At 42.0% G+C, this 20,727-nt stretch overlaps 1 protein-coding gene across 1 annotated transcript in view; it reads left to right on the plus strand.

The window, feature by feature from the left end:
- The window catches only part of C12H1orf43 (chromosome 12 C1orf43 homolog), a 37,263-nt gene extending 22,331 nt beyond the window's left edge, over positions 1-14,932 (plus strand). Inside the window, exons 2-7 of the mRNA XM_069218140.1 lie at positions 115-216; positions 3,647-3,764; positions 4,283-4,336; positions 11,682-11,848; positions 12,646-12,704; positions 13,403-14,932. Of these exons, the coding sequence (XP_069074241.1) occupies positions 115-216; positions 3,647-3,764; positions 4,283-4,336; positions 11,682-11,848; positions 12,646-12,704; positions 13,403-13,592 (690 nt within the window). The 3' untranslated portion in view covers positions 13,593-14,932. The remainder of the gene's footprint in view (positions 1-114; positions 217-3,646; positions 3,765-4,282; positions 4,337-11,681; positions 11,849-12,645; positions 12,705-13,402) is intronic.
- Positions 14,933-20,727: the final 5,795 nt, after the last annotated feature.

Genomic DNA, 20,727 nt, shown 5'->3' on the forward strand with positions numbered 1-20,727 from the left:
ATCTTAGGGAGTCACCACATTTTTGTGCTTGGAAACCTCCTTTAGAGGGGTCTATATTATTCTGTAGCTCATTTTCCACCTTCAGTTTCAGAAAATGTTTTTCTTTTTTATTAGGTCTTTGTTTTGCTGTTTATTTTTGTGAAAAGGCAAATTATGCGTTTTGCTATGAAGTCACGAAGAGGTCCTCATGTTCCAGTAGGGCACAATGCACCCAAGGTGAGTGATACATGACCATCTTTTGTTATTAATTTGTGCCTGTATGTTTGTTACATGTTTTGTATGTATATGTATTGATCTTGTTGACTTGTTACAGGCAAACAGATTGTCAAAAGAAACACAAAGATGCTTTAGGAAACATAATTCTTAAATGTATTAGAGCTGTGTGTGTGTGTGCGCGCGCGCGCTTGATACAGCATATCCATTCATAACGCAATACATAGTAAACTTCCCAGGAACTTCATTCATAGAGTACATTAGCAACAACAGTGCAATTGCTCAGCTATTAAAGAGCTGGTCAAGGTCATCTCTGTGATATAAGGTTCCTGTCTTCTAGCATCTCACATTAGACTATAGCTTCTGTTGATCAGAGACCCAGGACTTATTCCAAAAGTAGGCTGCGGACTGTCAGTTTATTTTTTCTCATTCACATTTCTTAGTTTACAGCATCTAATTTTGAATAAAGAGTTAATGAAAGGCCACACTCGTTTCCTGGTTCATGATGCCTGGAGTCATAGGCATTATCTGATAACTGTGAATCTACAGTCCAGTTAACCACTTCTGCTCAAAAATATTATGTTCCCAATGTACGGAACTCTGTATCCCAAAAACAAGTTCTCCTAATCTCTCGTCATTTGTTAAGATTCTCCCACTGAAATGTTTTAACTACAGAGCATTTATTTAATCTGCTAAGAAGAAACTTATATATATTTGAAGTAAGCAGTGTACGTATGGTCATGTTCTTCCTGAAGAAAGAAATGAGTACTAATGGTTTAGCTACGAAGCAAAAATGGAAGCTAGAAAAGAAAGTAACCAAAAACACATGAGGTCTATGATGGTTATTCACTTTTTTGGAATCGTTTTGTATAATTTTTAGAGCATTTAAGAGAGCCGTGGGTGTTATTTGTTTTTTAGCACAGACTAAGATAGTTGTGATCTTAAGCCAGGATATCTAGAACTTATTCTCCCAGATTTCGAATCTGTAAAAATGTTTGCAGCTGAAGGAAAATAGAAATGGACATGTCATCATCATGGTAAATTAAGTGGAAAATTCTAACCATCTCATCTTATTTGGTTTATTTTGCATATATAAGTCTTTGGATGAAAAGCAGCACATGATAATAGGAAAGATTCCAAATGTGTATGAACTTTCTCAGTATTATACAATTGTAGCACCTGTTTTACTCTCTTCATACTAATCATTTTTAGTAATTTTATGACCATCTATTGGTAGTTGAGATGTCCTCATTACAGAGTTCAGCAGACTATAATTTTCTTCTCAAACCTATCAATATCCTTGGGACAAAAGTAACACCGCATGTGCCCATAGGACAATAGTCTAACTCCTTGCAGCAGACTAATACATTTTGAGTGCTATCACTTTTACTGCTTTGTTACCCAGTTTTAATCCCAACACGTGTTTAGGTGCCAAGGTGCGCATTTCCATTAGTTCTTTCACCTTATGAAAATTGTATGTATGTTGGTTGGCCATGAAAGATTCCTCACAGATATGAATAGGTGCAAACCTTGGCCAAAATAATCAGATGTTTTGATGGTCTTCTATATACTCTGTTAAATTGCACCAGTATTTTATGTGTAGATATAACTCTCAATATCATATTAGCAAAGACTATAATCAACCAATAATAGAATATTTCTCAATATCTTTATTTCTTGTAATCAAGAGGCACAGAGTTCTCTTCTTCCTGAAAGGATAAAGTATTACACTGTGTTTTGCTTACATTAATTAACTGAACAATAGCTACTTGGGGATAGCAGGCTCTGCTGCAATCTAGCATGCATACGTGACATAGGTACTAGGTCTTCCGCATTATATGTAGCTAATGGAACATATTTGCGGTTTGGGCAATGCGCTTTTTAATTTTTACATAAATCTGAATATAGTTATGTCAGATATAAATTAGCGGATAAAGGTGCCAATATGCAACCTTCCTTGACTCCTCTATAAACTAGAAATATAGATGTATTGTACTTTACAGCTCTTAGTGCATACTCTGGTTGGCCATTGTTTTACTTTAATAATACTTTTTTCCATTTTTATACTTTTTTTTTTTAGTCAATCATGTGTGTTTTAAGTGGCTGCATGTCACACTGGTTTAAATGAAGTAATCCATCTTTTTTTTTTACTTTGAAGAAGCATATGTTTCTGTGATGTGTATGAATTCTAAAAAGGATTTCTATACTTAACTTTTCCAAGCGCATCTCCCTACTAGTAAGGCCCCGCATTATTCTATTATTAAAATGTATAAGTGATGCGCTTTTTTTAACATTTTACTGCAAAGGAATGGCTGCAACATGTTTTCTTACTTTATTTTTAAAACATAGACTTAGAAGAAAAAAAATGATCAATCACACTGCCATGCTGAGGCAAGACTTATTGTCTTTGCTAATGTTTGTTAAATATAGTTATTGATAATGCCTTCCTCATGAATTGGACACAGTACCTGTGTTACTGGTTCCAAACCTATGTTACTGGTTCCAAACCTATGGTCCAGCAGTTCATTATAGTTAACATTGGACTAACGATCAGCACCTATTGACTTTGAAGATTTCATTATCTGGATTATTTTTAGCCAGCCATTTTCTCCATCTCAAGTATTAGTAGTCTTTAATGAAAGGATACTAATATTCCTCTTCTACCAAGGACCACCCGCTGCTGACCAACATTCAAAATTCTGTATTTATATTTGTCTAAGATAGCTGAAATACTACAGTCTTTACTATCCACCCTTGGACTATAGCTTGTAAAACTTCATAATCTTTGTTGAAGGAAGTAATTTCCTCCTAGTTGTTAATAAAGAGGCAGATTTAAAAAAAAAATTTTTTTTTTTAAGGTTGGCTTGGCTTAAAGTTAGCAGGTATTGTTGTTGACATTTGTACAGATAACTGCCAAAATATACAGATTATCCTTCTAGACATGTGAGGAAACAAGGCTGACTATGGGTTCCTCGAGATTTAGTTTTGGTTGGTGCCTCAAGATGTACGAAAAACTCATGAGGTAAACTTTAAATCTGCACTGCACCCACTAATAAATGAAGAGGCACCAAAGGTTTTGCTGTCTGACTTCTGGCTTCATGAGGCCTCCTTGGTTGAATGTTGATTAGATGTATGTAATTAAAATACTGCATGTTATTTTTGTGAGCTATTCCCAGCAGAATTTATCTGGCCCACTTGAAGCACTGTTTTTGCAGCATCAGCACTTGATTCATATTTTTCCCCACAAAGTTTTGCAGAGTTTCTTTGTCTGCTGTTTTTTTTTTTTTTTTTTTTACATCCTCTCAAAATGAACTTTATACAGTATTAATTATGTTCCCTCTGTAGTTCTGTGTAGATACTGCACTGTGACTTTTGACAGTATCTTGTGTCTCTCTTCCCTTTCCCCCCCCCCTCCCCAAAATCCCAATATTAGGACCTAAAGGAAGAGATCGATGTGCGACTGTCTAAAGTCCAAGAGGTGAAGTATGAACCTCAGCTTTTGGCAGAGGATGACAGCAGATTGCAAGAGTTGGAGGAACAGGGACATGAAGGTATCCCAGTTTTACACCTCTTATTGATTCAGTAATTTTATTCAGAAATGGGGCAGTAATCTGGGCACACTTTTTCCCTAAACATCCCCCCTCCCCCCTCCGGAATATCTACCGGGACATGAGGAGGTGGATTACCTCACTAATTCAGGCAGTCAGTTTTAAAGGGATGTGCTTTTATCCTCATCCACTAAGGAGACACTGCAGTCTCTGGCAGGCTTTCTTTTAACTGGTGTATATGGGATATGTTATTCCTTAATCTGCATGGGACCTTTAGAAGTAAGCTATCTGTAGTTGGCTGTAAAAAAAAAAGTCTAACCTGGAACCTTCAATGGTTATTCTGTAGCGGCTCGTAAAGATGTACTTGCTGAAGATTGTACTGAACATATATTGGTACTTTTGAATATCTGCCCCCCCCCCCCCCCCCCCACCTTGTTGTCAGTGAGTGATAACCCACACAAACCCCCCCCCCCCCCCTGACATTTCTTTTCTGTAAGCTTCTTGTATCTCTTTCTCTTTAGGTTGCTATAACTATTTATACAGAATGAGGACACTGGATGCCATTAGAGCTTCAGGTATGTACTCTTGTATGAGTATGTTCAGTGTTAGTTGCATGAGGCAAAGTGGACAGGGTTCTTTCATCTTGAGGACCAAGATCTGTAGAATCTCTGGGATGTGTTAATTTTTTTAAGCCTTTCCTATCACCCCAGTTATTTCACTCATTGTACTATTAGTTTAGGTGCAATCAAAATGTTTAGCTTCAGGCCACTTCTGTATGGTTTGGTATTTCATCTTAGAGCTTTCTAGATCCAGTCTGGTTAATTAGACCTTCTTGCTTTTACTTTACTCAAATCACACGGGTAAGCCAGTGATTTGTTTTAATTATTTGTCCTCCTACATACAAGAAAAGTTCAATTTATTCTGATAACCGGCAACATCAACAATGCATTATCAAGTATTTCCTCCCTTGAATCCATGTACAAGGAGACACTGTGGATAAGCAAGTTATCTCTTGAGGAATAGCTTTGTTGTTTTACCTTCAAAATTCCATAAGTGCATACATCTAAGGCAATGTAACTGCATTTGACTTTTCTGGCCCAGCACTGGCCTCCCTTGAATATGTTCTGCAGTTGTGAAAACTGCAGTTAGCCACAGGCAAGGAAAGGGCCATGGGCCTATTTCAAGCTGGAGGGCAACCCAAAATACAAATGTAATCGCAATATCTTGATTCTAGATAAAGCTACTTATTTTATTTTAAGCTACATTGATGGAATAGAGAAGAAGATTGTGGAGTGAACATTATGTATTGGGCAACATAGGAAAGAGAGCGTTATGGGTACAGTAGCTGGTCGAAAGGGCTATTGTCCTGGTGGTGGATGCTGGCAGAACAAGGGGTTGAGAGTCTAGTGATCTATTTGCCTTAAAAGGCAAAATTAGCATATGCTTGTTTGTCTCTAAATGTGTCCATTGCATTACTATTAAAATAGCTTATTAAAACAATCACTTATAATTTCCTAATGTTTTAAGTGTAGAAGTGCTCCCTAATTGTTTAGTTTCTGTAGCTTTTTGATCAATTGTGATTTTTAGTACTCTTTTCCTGTGTCATGAAGTTATTATTATTAATAATAATGTTGATCGGGGCCTGGTGGCCTAACACAGCCTCAGTACACCCACCCCCGCAAGCCCCCTCTCCACCCAACCCCTGATCAATGTAGGAGAGGTTCTCCTGGAAAGGGGATTACATCTCTCCCTTGTGGATTATTGCTTTCTGCAGGAAGGCGATCTCCAAGCAGGGAGCCACCCAAAAAGTACCATGTATTACCTTTGTGGGAAAGCAGCCCTAGCCACGGGCAACTGCTCTCACCCTGGCCCACCAAAAAGTATTTTGGCCACCCTAGGATGTATGATTGGGAAGATACACACAAAATCTGCATCAACCTTTTGGGGGGCTTTCTTGATTGGGCATCAGAACCTTACTCTGGTTTTCATCTCCATGGCAAGGTAGAGAAAACTTGAATACTTTGCCTTTCCTGATGCTGTGTAGAATGGCTAAAAAGGAGTGAAAAACTAAGCTTATATCGTGGCCTGCAGCAGATGTGTATGCCTACAAAATAACACTGGGTGGCTTCTTTTTTAAAAAAATATTTGTAAATATGGGTGGAAGCAACACAGAGTAAGGGATGGGTGGAAGGAAATGGCTCCCTGTTGCAGTTAACCCCCACTTTTTGCCTGATACTGATGCTGACTTGACTGAGAAGTGTGCTGGGACCCTGCTAACCAGGCCCCAGCACCAGTGTTCTTTCACCTAAAATGTACCATTGTTTCCACAATGGGCACAACCCTGGCACCCAGGTAAGTCCCTTGTACCTGGTACCCCAGGTACCAAGGGCCCTGATGCCAGGGAAGGTCTCTAAGGGCTGCAGCATGTCTTATGCCACCCTAGGGACCCCTCACCCAGCACAGACACACTGCTTTCCAGCTTGTGTGTGCAGGTGGGGAGAAAATGACTAAGCCGACATGGCACTCTCCTCAGGGTGCCATGCCAACCTCACACTGCCTATGGCATAGGTAAGTCACCCCTCTAACAGGCCTTACAGCCGTAAGGCAGGGTGCACTATACCACAGGTGAGGGCATAGGTGCATGAGCACTATGCCCCTACAGTGTCTAAACAAAACCTTAGACATTGTAAGTGCAGGGTAGCCATAAGAGTATATGGTCTGGGAGTCTGTCAAAAACGAACTCCACAGGTCCATAATGGCTACACTGAATACCGGGAAGTTTAGTATCAAACTTCTCAGAATAATAAACCCACACTGATGCCACTGTTGGATTTATTAAAAAATGCACACAGAGGGCATCTTAGAGATGCCCCCTGTATTTTACCAAATTGTTCAGTGCAGGACTGACTGGTCTGTGCCAGCCTGCTGCTGAGAGAAGAGTTTCTGACCCCATGTGGTGAGGGCCTTTGTGCTCTCTGAGGACAGAAATAAAAGCCTTCTCTGGGTGGAGGTGCTTCACACCTCCCCCCCCCCCTCTGCAGGAACTGTAACACCTAGCAGTGAGCCTCAAAGGCTCAGGCTTCGTGTTACAATGCCCCAGGGCACTCCAGCTAGTGGAGATGCCCGCCCCCTGGACACAGCCCCCACTTTTGGCGGCAAGTCCAGGAGAGATAATGAGAAAAACGAGGAGTCACTGGCCAGTCAGGACAGCCCCTAAGGTGTCCTGAGCTGAGATGACTGACTTTTAGAAATCCTCCATCTTGCAGATGGAGGATTCGCCCAATAGGATTAGGGATGTGCCCCCTCAGGTAGGAGGCACAAAGAGGGTGTCGCCACCCTCAGGGCCAGTGGCCATTGGCTACTAACCCCCAAGACCTAAACACCCCCCTAAATTGAGTATTTAGGGGCTCCCAGAACACAGCAAGATAGATTCCTGCAACCTAAGAAGAAGAGGACTGCTAAGCTGAAAAACCCTGCAGAGAAGACGGAGACACCAACTGCTTTGGCCCCAGCTCTACCGGCCTGTCTCCCCACTTCTAAAGACACTGCTCCAGCAACGCTTTCCCCAGGGACCAGTGACCTCTGAAGCCTCAGAGGACTGCCCTGCATCTAGAAGGACCAAGAACTCCAGAGGACAGCGGCTCTGTTCACCAAAGACTGCAACTTTGAAACAACTTGTGTTTCCTGCCGGAAGCGTGAGACTTGGCACTCTGCACCCGACGTCCCCAGCTCGACTTGTGGAGAACAAACACTTCAGGGAGGACTCCCCGGCGACTGCGAGACCGTGAGTAGCCAGAGTTGCCCCCCCTGAGCCCCCACAGCAACGCCTGCAGAGGGAATCCCGAGGCTCCCCCTGACCGCGACTGCCTGCTTCTAAGAACCCGACGCCTGGTAGGGACACTGCACCCGCAGCCCCCAGGACCTGAAGGATCCGACCTCCAGTGCAGGAGTGACCCCCCCAGGTGGCCCTCTCCCTTGCCCACGTGGTGGCTACCCCGAGGAGCCCCTCCCCCCCCCCCCCCCCCCCTTGCCTGCCTGCATCGCTGAAGAGACCCCTTGGTCTCCCATTGCTTTCTATTGAAAACCCGATGCTTGTTTGCACACTGCACCCGGCCGCCCCCGTGCTGCTGAGGGTGTACTTTCTGTGCTAACTTGTGTCCCCCCCGGTGCCCTACAAAACCCCCCTGGTCTGCCCTCCGAAGACGCGGGTACTTACCTGCTGGCAGACTGGAACCGGGGCACCCCCTTCTCCATTGAAGCCTATGCGTTTTGGGCACCACTTTGACCTCTGCACCTGACCGGCCCTGAGCTGCTGGTGTGGTAACTTTGGGGTTGCTCTGAACCCCCAACGGTGGGCTACCTTGGACCCAAACTTGAACCCCGTAGGTGGTTTACTTACCTGCAAAAACTAACAAACACTTACCTCCCCCAGGAACTGTTGAAAATTGCAGTGTCTAGTTTTAAAATAGCTATATGTGATTTATGTGAAAACTGTATATGCTATTTTGCTAATTCAAAGTTCCTAAAGTACCTACCTGCAATGCCTTTCATTTGAAGTATTACATGTAAATCTTGAACCTGTGGTTCTTAAAAAAAAAACTAAGAAAATAGATTTTTCTATACAAAAACCTATTGGCCTGGAATTGTCTTTGAGTGTGTGTTCCTCATTTATTGCCTGTGTGTGTACAACAAATGCTTAACACTACTCCTTTGATAAGCCTACTGCTCGACCACACTACCACAAAATAGAGCATTAGAATGATCTCTTTTTGCCACTATCTTACCTCTAAGGGGAACCCTTGGACTCTGTGCATACTATTCCTTCCTTTGAAATAGTGCATACAGAGCCAACTTCCTACAATGGGGACTACAAAACTGCGTAGTTTTGGGGAAGTAAAATGGAAGACTGGGTGGAGCAAAACCAATATAGGGCGTGGGTGGGGGCAAGCAACATAGTAGGCAGAGGCAGACCACAGAGAGAAACCAATGTGAAGGTCAATGTGACAGAAGATAAGTAAAGTGGCAAGACGGAGAGCAGCTTGGAGCGGAGTATAAAATCATACAGGGGAGATGCACTCAAGGGGACGAGGGAGAGAAGCACATGAGGGAAAGAGCAACATAAAGCATGGATGGGAGAGCAGTACACAACGGAGGCTGCTAGAAAACATGCATACTCTTGTCGAGTGCTTCACCAAAAAGAAAAATGTATTGCTTAAAGTATGCAGCGGAGGCACACAAATAATGAGGCAATGCTCCAGGTGAGCGGTCAAACACAAGATGAAGAAAAGCACATATAAGCGCGTAAAAGGCAAGTAAATGAGTTACACTAAAGTCAGACAATGGTAAGCAATGGGCGGGCTCTAAGCCCACTGTAAGCTGACAGTGTCTTTTAAAAAAACATACAGCTTGCCATATGCTTGCAGATGTACATTTTCATGTTCACCCCACGTCCCCCCCAAAAAAATAGCTGTAAATTTTGGCTGTTTTCTCTGATCCATCTAGCAGAATCCACAACCCTGGGTACTTTTAGATTCCCTAATGGGGGTGGGAGGCGAGTGGAGTCGGGGACAAATTTGGCCTGGATATCTTTGTGAAAAAAACTGGTTATGAATGCTTAATCATTAAATGTCCCACATACAATAAACAATGTCTGCATCTGGGGCAAAGAGCATGAAGCCTAAGGGACTAAGCTCTCCTAACTAACCTGCCTTTGCACTGCATGTTTTTTTTTTTTTTCCCCATCAGTGATCTCCTGAATGCAGGTTAAGATGCCTTCGAACCTTGCAGCTCTGTCCGGAGTCTATATGTTTGTTGATTTTTGAACAAAATCTCTTTAACTTGTTTCCGCGGTTTTTTCTCAGGGTTCCACTGCCATCTGTGGAAATGTGTTGTTTCCTGTGTGGGTTCTGTCATTTACTATTTATAGCTGCCAATTTAATTTCATTTCATTGTAACTGGATAACCAAGTAGGTACTTTTAGGTACAAACCTTTTTAGGATTAGGTGAGAGTAGTCAAGACTTACTGTGGGGGGGTGGCTAGAAATCCAGCTACAGTGCAAAACAGCAATAAATAGCCAACCAACTGCTGTAGTTTTGTAGAAAAGTAGAACGTTTATATTTCCAGTCTAGAAACTCGAACTGCAACTTACTTTTAATGTTTCTACTCCATGCTCTAGATGTAATAATTTTGACCCTACATGGAGTTCACTCATATGGAACAGCACTTATAAGAACTTTGAAACTCAGTGGCTTTAATATTATGTTTATTAAAAAAACGTATACCTAAGGGCCATAGTGACTAATTAGATAAATACAAAATAGCATCTTTACTGTGATATGTCTAGGACCATGGTTCCATAGTATGTGGCTTTACTTGAAATTCTGGCCAACACAGAGGTCTGAACCCTAGCTATTGACTTTCCAGCCTAAGTAATCAAACCCATTCCTCCCAAACCATAAAGAGTACTGTCCTATTGGTGGAAACTGCTGCTTCTCCACTATTATTTATCCATGAACTTTGGTCACTAGTTTTTACAAGTCACCTTGGCTGCCAAGACCTGATGGCATCTGGACAGTCATGGTTCTTTGAGGTGTTCTCCACACAAGTCTTCAGTCAGCTGGGCCTTGTGCAGTCATGTCTTATTCTGCATTGGCCCTTTCATCACATGGCAATCCAGCTCCTCACCAGCTATAGACCTCTCTAAGGAGATGCTGAAAGCACTGTGCTTGCCCTCACACTTGGGGACAGTTTCTAAAAAGCTTTTTGTCCCTCCCTGTGGATCTCCCCAACACAGATGTGTAGGATCTCCTCAATTGTGACATTATGTAAACAATAATGGCTCCAGAGTGGGCAGTATTTATCCAGCCTTGGAGACTCCGACAGGAAGCTTCAGACACGTATCCCTTTCAGCAGCACTGGAAGTTATTTTGTAGTATACAAATGAGTACTGATCTGTTACTTTCAATGTCCAAGCCAGGTGACCTTGGGAAATAAAGAACTGTTTCAGTCGGGCTGACTCCAAATATGCAACATTATAGGCTGGTACTGGAAAAGAAATTCTGCATCATTCGATTATGTAAAAAGCAGATTATGCTCTGCATTCTCTCGTATTTTGTAGTTATGTTGACAACGGTAGCTATTGGCACAAACATGCCCTAGAAAAGAAGTTTCTTGTGAAAGAAAAACTATATTAATTTATTAGATGTAGTCATAAAGTTATCCACAAACAATGATTGTCTTGGTTCGAAGAATAATAATGATATTATAAGAACAAGCTTCTTTAAATTCCAGAATAAACGTCTGCTTGGCATCCCAGCTGTTTTAAAACCTGACTTTATGTTGCTGCTTAGAGTCCCCGGAGTTTTAGTTTGAATTGCATGAAGAGTGAAACACACCCTTTCCTTAACCATTGAATCTTCTTTTCCACTTTTGAATCCCATTTAAATGAATAAGGGTTTTGTCTCCCCCCTTTTAACCACAGTCCATTAATTATGGACATTGATGCCAGATGGAAAACATTTCCCATAGTACCTCAGTTTTATTATTCAGTGCATCAAAGTGTGTTGGGTAACTTTTGCAGTGTGTCAGGTGCTACATTACATCCTATGAGCTAAATAGTTGTTGTGTTTGAGATTGAATTATGCATCACATGCATATAATTCATAATTATTGCAAGATCTGCCTTTGGCTATTGCAGTGTGTCCCTGATAAGGGTATATGTAAGGTCAGCAAGACATTCCTTATGCTTCATGCTTTACATTTCTAATGAATGATCCAAAAATAGTACACTTATAACTTGAACAAAGCCGTGGTTTATGAATCACAAAGATGAAACTGGCCTGAAGTGTATCCACTGTACAGTGACAAAATAGATTGCTTGTATTGTTTCCCATTATTCAACCTGCACTCTTATTTTACAGAACTGCCTTTCCTGGATGCTGGGAAGCACCCCCGCTCTTTAATTGGGAAGAATTTCCGCTCGTATCTGGTAGAACTGCGAAATTCTACTACTCCGTTCAAAGGAGTCCGTAAATCTTTGATAGATACGCTGCTTGATGGGTATGAAGCAGCCCGCTATGGTACAGGGGTAAGTTGCTTCTTCTTGAACTATCTCCCACTTTGGGCTCCTACACCTTGTGAGGTTTACTATCTTGGTTCCTCAGTGTCCTAGCCTAGTTCTCGAGCTAGAACTGTTAGCACTATGGGTCACAATTCGATCACCTGAAGAGGTTATTATGTTTATTGCTTTTTAGAGCTTATTCTGTCCCAATGGTACTTCAATGTACAAAGATGATGCAGAAGATAGGAGAATGATGGTCGGTCCTGTTTGCTTTTATAGGTCATGGGACAAGGAGAGCTAAATTATAGAGCATAGGATCCAATACTTTAAGTTGATGTTATAGGGGCGTATGGAGGCCACTTCCATATTAAAGCATTGAGAGGGAACGTAACACTGGAGCATGCAAGAAAGTTTGTAAATGATGGGAACTAGCAAGTACTGAAATTGGTCATTTTTTCCAGGCCATCACCTCCGCCTCAAGACACTGAATTCTGTGCTTTTTTAAAATAAAAATTTGGCAACGGTTATCCTTTTTTAATTTTGGTGATTTTAGATGTTTTTGGTGCTTACGACTTAACCTTGAAGCTTCTTAAAGCAGTTTTGTTTTATTAACTTTCCCCTGTACCTTATCTAGCGTTTGTACAGAATACAGTTGATTTAGTGTAATTGAAGGGAGTGATTAAAGGTGGCCATTTTTGGCTGTCGTATCCTGTGTGGGAAGTGTTTGGTGCATGTGGTGCTTGAGATCTTATAACATGCTCTGGTCATGTTGTGGCAAATCAGGCTATAATACCAGTATTTTCCCTTTGATTTTTATTATGCAGGTCTTCAGCAAGAAGGAGTTTACAAAATATCAAGAGGCTCTTCAAGAGCTGGTGGCAATGTAAGTTATTAATTATTCAGCATTGACTATTACTTGTGTGACATCTGTGGTGAAAAGTAGATACATACGCTTAGTTGTGAGTGTGTAGCTGTAATATGTCTTTTGTGGGAAGAGCTAAGTGGTATGTGGCAGGTCCTAGCATTTTGCCTGATCAAACTTGCTATATTTGGTAGGAATGCCAATGTAGTAGAGGTCTATGCGTGGGAATAGAACGCACTTCAAGGAGCATTTATTACACAAACCTAAGTGATAAATCCTTGTGTGTTGGGTGTGCTGTTCAGTTGTATCAATTACAGGTCTTGGTATTGAGTATTAATCACTTGTTAGGTTTTATGGGGGCGTCTTTGGGAGCTTTTGTTTGTGTCGGGCTAGGATTAGCTAGAGCGGCATAAATGTGATGTGAAGGCTAAACAGGCCTTAAGCAGTGCATGTCGGGCTTTAAATTTAAGATTGTTGCAACACATGCCAGTGTTGACTGTTTCTTCCCTGCCATTTCGTATGTTTGTTTAAAAGACAAATGACTGGTCCTAGTCTATGCTGAATATAAAAGGGAGGCGATTCCTAGTTGCAAACGGTGGCATTGGGGCATCCTGTACATTGGTTTGTCCTTTCACCCTCTCCTGCCATAAAATTGGGTGACGCTGTCATACTCTGCAGCTCTTCATTAATTTAAGTTCTTATTTTCATTCTTGTTGCAGTATTAAAGCCAGAGGCGTCAGTAATCAGAGGCAACACCAATCTGCAGCCAAAGATCTCACAATAGCTCCAGAGCCATCCACCATTCAAGTGACTTACCTGCCCTCCAGCCAGAAGAGCAAACGGACCAAGCACTTTTTGGAGCTCAAGAGCTTCAAAGACAAGTACAACACACTGGAAAGCACTCTCTGATTCCTGGGGGCAAGAGCTGGGCTTAGGAATCATTCCTTTGGGTCAGATATCGACTGGATAGGTATCTTTAGGACCAAAAGCCAGAGCTAGTCGTTGGGGAATTAACCTGCTCCGCAAATACTGGAGGTGAAGCTTCTGGGAATCAATCAAAATATGGCAAGGATAAAAGATTAACTGTTGGTCAGTTGTGCTTTGTCGTTGCACACTTGAGTGTATGTTGTTGAATTGATGAAGAAAAGCGGATTGTTTTCCCTAGCTGAGATGAATTGGCGTTCTTGAAACCAATTACATCAGGTCTGCCTCTGCATGGGCTGTGTGCCTGCTCCTAATGAAGCAAGATGTGTCTATGAACTACTTGGCACAAAAGCAGACCGAGCCCTGTGGCTGCCTTTACAAAAAGTACCTAAGGTCTGTTTTGGTGATGTGCCTCTGACTTGAAGGTGACTGCAGAGTCATAAAGCTGTTCTTAAATCTTAAGGATGGTGTGAGAGGAGACGTCTTTGTTAAGCTTTACGTGCATGTGTCCACTGCTCACCCTACAACTCCTCCTTTTGCGGATTCTGTTATCCGTTTTCATTTGTTTCCTGGAGATTTTTCATTTTTGTGTCTGCACTAAATGTGGAAAATGGATTGGTCCGTGCTCAGTACGTTTGGTCAGCGACCAGAAATGATTAGTTCTTGTAGATGGACAAAAACCGAGGTATGTAATTAATTGTGGACAATCTGTGAAGTCTCAAACAGCGTAGCTGAGATGCCATTGTTCCAAAATCTCGTCTGCTGCACCCATCTGATTCTGACTGCAACCAAAACAGTTTCAACAACTTTGTACAAAATACAGTTAAAACGAAGGAAAGCAAAACAATGGACAATGCTTCTTTCTTTTTATTTTTTTATATCTCCCTAACAAATGCTTTTTCTTAATGTAAACTGTTCTGTGACTGAAAGGTGACCACTTCATCTTTGGCACACCAGCAAATCCCTAAGTGTTTAAACGTGATTGGATGCTTCTGTTCAAATGGCAATGATGTATTTGGACATTTTATCTATTGGGCACTATGTGCCCAAAGGAAATGGCCCTTATGCTCTGTAGTATCTAAATCTGGGGTTGTCAGAGGTGCTAATATTTGTGGGTGATATTAATGTGGGTAGACATTATAGCTGGCATGGTTACTTTGGAAGAGAGTTAACAATGGTTAACCCCTTGCATCTCTTTTGGATGATTTAGGGCTCTGGTGAGACACGGTGCGTGACAGTGTCTGTTTTGTCACTTAATGTTTTGACAAAATACAATATATATTTATATATGAGTGTATATATGTATAAAGAGCATATTTGGTTGACTGCAGACTTTTTTTTTTTTTTTTTTTTTGAGTTTTAAACAAACAATGAAACTAAGGAATTGTGATAATAAAATTGACAGCATAGCAAAGTTCCGAATGCAGTAAAAATATGGAAATTGTGCTATAAAACAAATCGAGTTGTACAATTTTTTCCTTGGGGTGGGCTAACTTGGTTCTGGTAGTGGAGTAGAACTTCTTCTTCATTTTAAAGTAAAGTTCTTTAAATAAGTGTTCTCACAATGTTTCTTATGTTGAAGCTGGGTTTAACAATCCGTATTGAGAGGCATACCATTGCTCTGTCCACACCTTGCTCCTTCTCCTCCACATTTAGTGATTATTTTTTTTTTCTTTTTTCTTTTTTTTCTTTTTTTAAGAAAGCAAATTTCTAAAAAAACATTTAGAAAAATGATGATGACATTCTTACTTCTGATGGTACAAGATGTAGGTAACTTAAGTAGCTAACCTGCTATCCTAGTATTAGAATTTAGCCTTACTGAGCTCAGCTACATGGAGAACTTCATTTTTGTAAAACTTCCGTAAAAAGGAATATCCTTTATTTTCATGTCTCGCTGAGATAGTGCATGTGATGTCTCTTCAAGACATTTTATTTAGAAGACACTGGGCTTCCAGTCTGCCATTGTTTTTCAATTATTGTGTTCAATGGCACACTTACATGCTTGCTTTAATGTGGTCAGAGCGTGCTAGATTGCCTTATTTTTCATCTTTTTAACCCTCCCATGGAGCCTCTCCCAGTTACTTGTCTTTTTATAGCTTTGTTTGTGGGAGCTACTTTCTTCTTTTGTTTCCGCAACTGAGTAAACGTTGGCTACATTTGTTTGTGCGGGCAACGTGTGATTGCTTTGTTTCTTGGTATACTGCATTTAATTGTTTACCTTTTATTTAGTGTTTCATACTGCACCTTGATCACGTTTGTATTTTGTTGTTGTGTGTATATATATATATATATATATATATTTTTATTTTTATTTTATTTCCTTGAACTCGAAATAAAGACGGCTTGGGTAGGAAAAGACTGGGATTCTATTTGTAATCTCTAAATCAGCATAGAGGTGACTGTAAAATAGATATTTATATTTTTTTTCATTCATGCATGCAGTGTGTGTGTATGTATGTATAGTGGCTTGCCCTGAATCACAGGGACTAGAACCTAGTTCCCTAGTTCCAAAGGCATTTTTTAACATATATATATATATATATATATATATATGTTCGATGGCATGTGTAGCTGCAGATACACATGCTGTGCACCTCCAGCCATCTGGTGTTGGGCTCGGAGTGTTACAAGTTGTTTTTCTTCGAAGAAGTCTTTTCGAGTCACGAGATCGAGGGACTCCTCCCATTTCGGCTCCATTGCGCATGGGCGTCGACTCCATCTTAGATTGTTTTTTTTTCCGCCATCGGGTTCGGACGTGTTCCTTTTCGCTCAGTGTTTCGGGTCGGAAAGTTAGTTAGAATCTCGGAAAAATCGTCGGTATTGTTTGCGTTCGGTATCGGGTTAGTTACAACAGATCGACACCGACTTTTGAAGAGCCCCGGTGGCCCTTCGGGTTTTTTTTCGATCCCCTGTCGGGGCCTGGTCGGCCCGGCCACGTGTCTCTTCAAGGCTGATGGAATGGACCCCATTCCGCTTCTGCCCAAAATGTCATAACAAGTATCCATATACAGATCAGCATCTGGTCTGTAACTTGTGTCTGTCTCCAGAGCACAAGGAGGATACCTGTGAAGCCTGTAGAGCGTTTCGGTTGAGGAAGACATTAAGAGACCGAAGAGCGAGAAGACTGCAGATGGCGTCGGCGCCGTCAGGACAAGGGCGTTTCGAGGAGGAAGAAGAAACCTTCTCCATCCAGGAATCGGACTCTGACGAGCTCGATCCCGAAGAAACGCCAAAAACCGCGAGTAAGACGTCGAAACATAAAACTCACAAGAAGACAACAAAAGCCATGGGGACGCCACTGCCAACAGGCCATGGCTTAACCCAAAAAATAGGTGACCGATCATAGTCACCAAAAAAGGGCATGCATGTGGCGAAGTCATCCGACTCCGGTCGAGATACCGCCACACAACAATCTCGGGCCAGACAGTGGCACCGAAATGGTTCGGCACTGAGACACCACGAAGCTGAAAATAAAGAAGGTTTCCTCGGAGCCCAAAAAGGCAACCGAAAAGATTTCGATTCCGATACATCCAGCCTCGGAACCGAAAACAGGTTCCTACACAGAGGAACAGGGATTGTCCTCCCAGATGCAAGGACATAAGTTCAGAGAGGAACTTGAATCAGTTGAGCCAGACTACACTCAAAGAAGGCTCCACATTCAAAAAGACACAGGGAAGATAAGCACTCTTCCCCCAATTAAGATGAAAAGAAGACTTGCCTTTCAAGAAAAGGACAAGCAGCCACAGGTAAAGGTGGCAAGACAAACAACTCCACCACCATCTCCACCACCATCAATGCACACATCACCGGTAGCCACTCCACCACTGATGCAAACCCCGACTCGTACTGCAATGAGTCAAGATGCTCCCGACGCATGGGACCTTTATGATGCTCCTGTATCAGACAACAGCCCAGACTGTTACCCTACGAGGCCGTCGCCACCTGAAGACAGTACATCCTACACGCAGGTGGTCTCAAGGGCAGCTGCTTTTCATAACGTCACCTTGCATTCAGAACCAATTGAGGATGACTTTTTGTTTAATACACTCTCCTCCACTCATAGCCAATACCAAAGCTTACCTATGCTCCCGGGAATGCTAAAACATTCCAAACAAATATTTCAGGATCCTGTAAAAGGCAGAGCCATAACTCCAAGGGTGGAGAAGAAGTACAAGCCACCGCCAACAGACCCTGTTTATATTACGCAGCAATTAACACCAGACTCTGTGGTTGTTGGGGTAGCTCGCAAGAGAGCAAATTCTCCTGCATTCATCTCACCCTGCTACTATGCTCTCCCTAACCCTTCCACATACTCTTCCCCCCTCCGCCCCCCTTTATTCATCCCAAGCCTTTGGATTGAGTAAATGAAGAAATATACTCCCAATTAACACTTCTGGATTTCTTTCCTCCTCCACCCCTCCATTACTCCAGTCAATCTAACTAACAAACTCTCATATCCGCGGCTCAAATTAACTCATAATAATACTAAAACTGTACTCATTATTAAATTATACTAATCCATCACTAATTCTTGTTGGGTTCCGGAGTAGCGTGCTACTCATCGAAAAGCGCTTTGACGCCTCGTCAGGGGTAGTAAGCGCTATATAAATACGATTACAATACCTCGGGAGATGCACCACCTCCAGACAAGGAGTGTCGCAAATTCGATGCTGCGGGTAAAAGGGTTGCAGCACAAGCAGCTAACCAATGGCGTATTGCCAATTCACAAGCACTTTTGGCAGGATACGATAGAGCTCATTGGGACGAAATGCAGCATTTCATAGAACACTTAGCCAAAGAGTTCCAGAAAAGGGCACAACAAGTGGTAGAAGAAGGACAAAGTATCTCCAATAATCAGATACGGTCAGCAATGGATGCAGCAGATACGGCTGCAAGGACAGTAAATACTGCAATAACGATAAGGAGACACGCATGGTTGCGTACGTCAGGATTCAAGCCGGAAATACAACAAGCTGTGCTGAATATGCCCTTTAATGAACAGCAGTTGTTTGGGCCGGAAGTCGACACTGCTATTGAAAAACTCAAAGATACTGATACAGCAAAAGCCATGGGCGCACTCTACTCCCCACAAAGCAGAGGCACATTTCGCAAAACACAATTTAGGGGAGGGTTTCGAGGTCAACCTACAGAGGCCACAACCTCACAAGCAAGGCCCACTTATCAAAGCCAATATCAGCGGGGGCAATATAGAGGGGGACAATTCCAAAAAAATAGAGGGAAGTTCCAAAGCCCCAAAACCCCTCACAACAAGCAGTGACTTCCAAGTCACACATCCCCAACACATAACACCTGTGGGGGGGAAACTAAGCCAATTTTACAAACATTGGGAGGAGATAACAGACAATTGGGTACTGGCAATTATCCAGCATGGTTATTGCATAGAATTTCTCAAATCACCTCCAAACATCCCACCGAAAACACACAATATGTCAAAACAACATATAGATCTTCTAGGGCTAGAAGTTCAGGCATTGCTACTGAAAGAAGCAATAGAATTAGTACCAAAACACCAGAAAGGAACAGGAGTTTACTCTCTGTACTTTCTCATACCCAAAAAAGACAAGAGTCTGAGACCTAGATTAGATCTCAGAACATTAAATACCTACATCAAATCAGATCACTTTCACATGGTGACATTACAAGACGTAATCCCACTGCTCAAACAACAAGACTACATGACAACACTAGACCTAAAGGATGCATATTTCCATATACCGATACATCCTTCACACAGAAAGTACTTAAGGTTTGTATTCCAAGGGATACATTACCAATTCAAGGTGTTGCCATTCGGAATAACAACAGCTCCAAGAGTTTTTACAAAGTGCCTGGCAGTCGTAGCTGCACATATCATAAGGCAGCAAATACATGTGTTCCCGTACCTAGACGATTGGTTAATCAAAACCAACACGCTAGAAAGGTGTTCACAACACACAAAGTATGTCATAGAAACACTCCACAAACTAGGTTTCTCAATCAACTACACAAAGTCACACCTTCTGTTGTGTCAAACACAGCAATACTTAGGGGCGACAATCAACACAGCAAAAGGGATTGCCACTCCAAGTCCACAAAGGGGTCAGGCATTTCACAATGTAATACAGGCCATGTATCCAAAACAAAAAATACAAGTCAAAATGGTGATGAAACTCCTAGGCATGATGTCCTCATGCATAGCCATTGTCCCAAACGCAAGGTTGCACATGCGGCCCTTACAACAGTGCCTAGCATCACAGTGGTCACAGGGTCAACTTCTAGATCTGGTGTTGGTAAACCGCCAAACATACACCTCGCTTCAATGGTGGAACAGTATAAATTTAAACCAAGAGCGGCCTTTCCAAGACCCAGTGCCACAATATGTAATAACGACAGATGCCTCCATGATAGGGTGGGGAGCACACCTCAATCAATACGGCATCCAAGGACAATGGGACACTCACCAAAAACAGTTTCACATAAATCACTTAGAACTATTGGCAGTATTTCTAGCGCTGAAAGCATTTCAACCCATAATAAGCCACAAACACATTCTTGTCAAAACAGACAATATGACAACGATGTATTACCTAAACAAACAGGGAGGGACACACTCAACACAGTTGTGTCTCCCGGCACAGAGAATATGGCATTGGGCGATTCACAACCACATTCGCCTAATAGCACAATTTATTCCAGGAATTCAGAATCAGTTAGCAGACAAGCTCTCTCGGGATCACCAACAGATCCACGAATGGGAGATTCACCCCCGAATACTGAATACTTACTTCTAGAGTTTGGGAACACCACAAATAGATCTATTTGCAACAAAGGAAAACGCAAAATGCCAAAACTTCGCATTCAGGTACCCACAAGATCAGTCTCAGGGCAATGCGTTATGGATGAGTTGGTCAGGGATATTTGCTTACGCTTTTCCCCCTCTCCCACTCCTTCCATATCTGGTAAACAAGTTGAGTCAAAACAAACTCAGACTCATACTAATAGCGCCAACATGGGCAAGACAACCTTGGTACACAACACTACTAGACCTCTCAGTAGTGCCTCATGTCAAACTACCAAACATACCAGATCTGTTAACGCAACACAAACAACAGATCAGACA

The sequence above is a fragment of the Pleurodeles waltl genome, chromosome 12, assembly GCF_031143425.1.
Source record: "Pleurodeles waltl isolate 20211129_DDA chromosome 12, aPleWal1.hap1.20221129, whole genome shotgun sequence".
In the NCBI taxonomy this organism is placed as follows: domain Eukaryota; kingdom Metazoa; phylum Chordata; class Amphibia; order Caudata; family Salamandridae; genus Pleurodeles; species Pleurodeles waltl.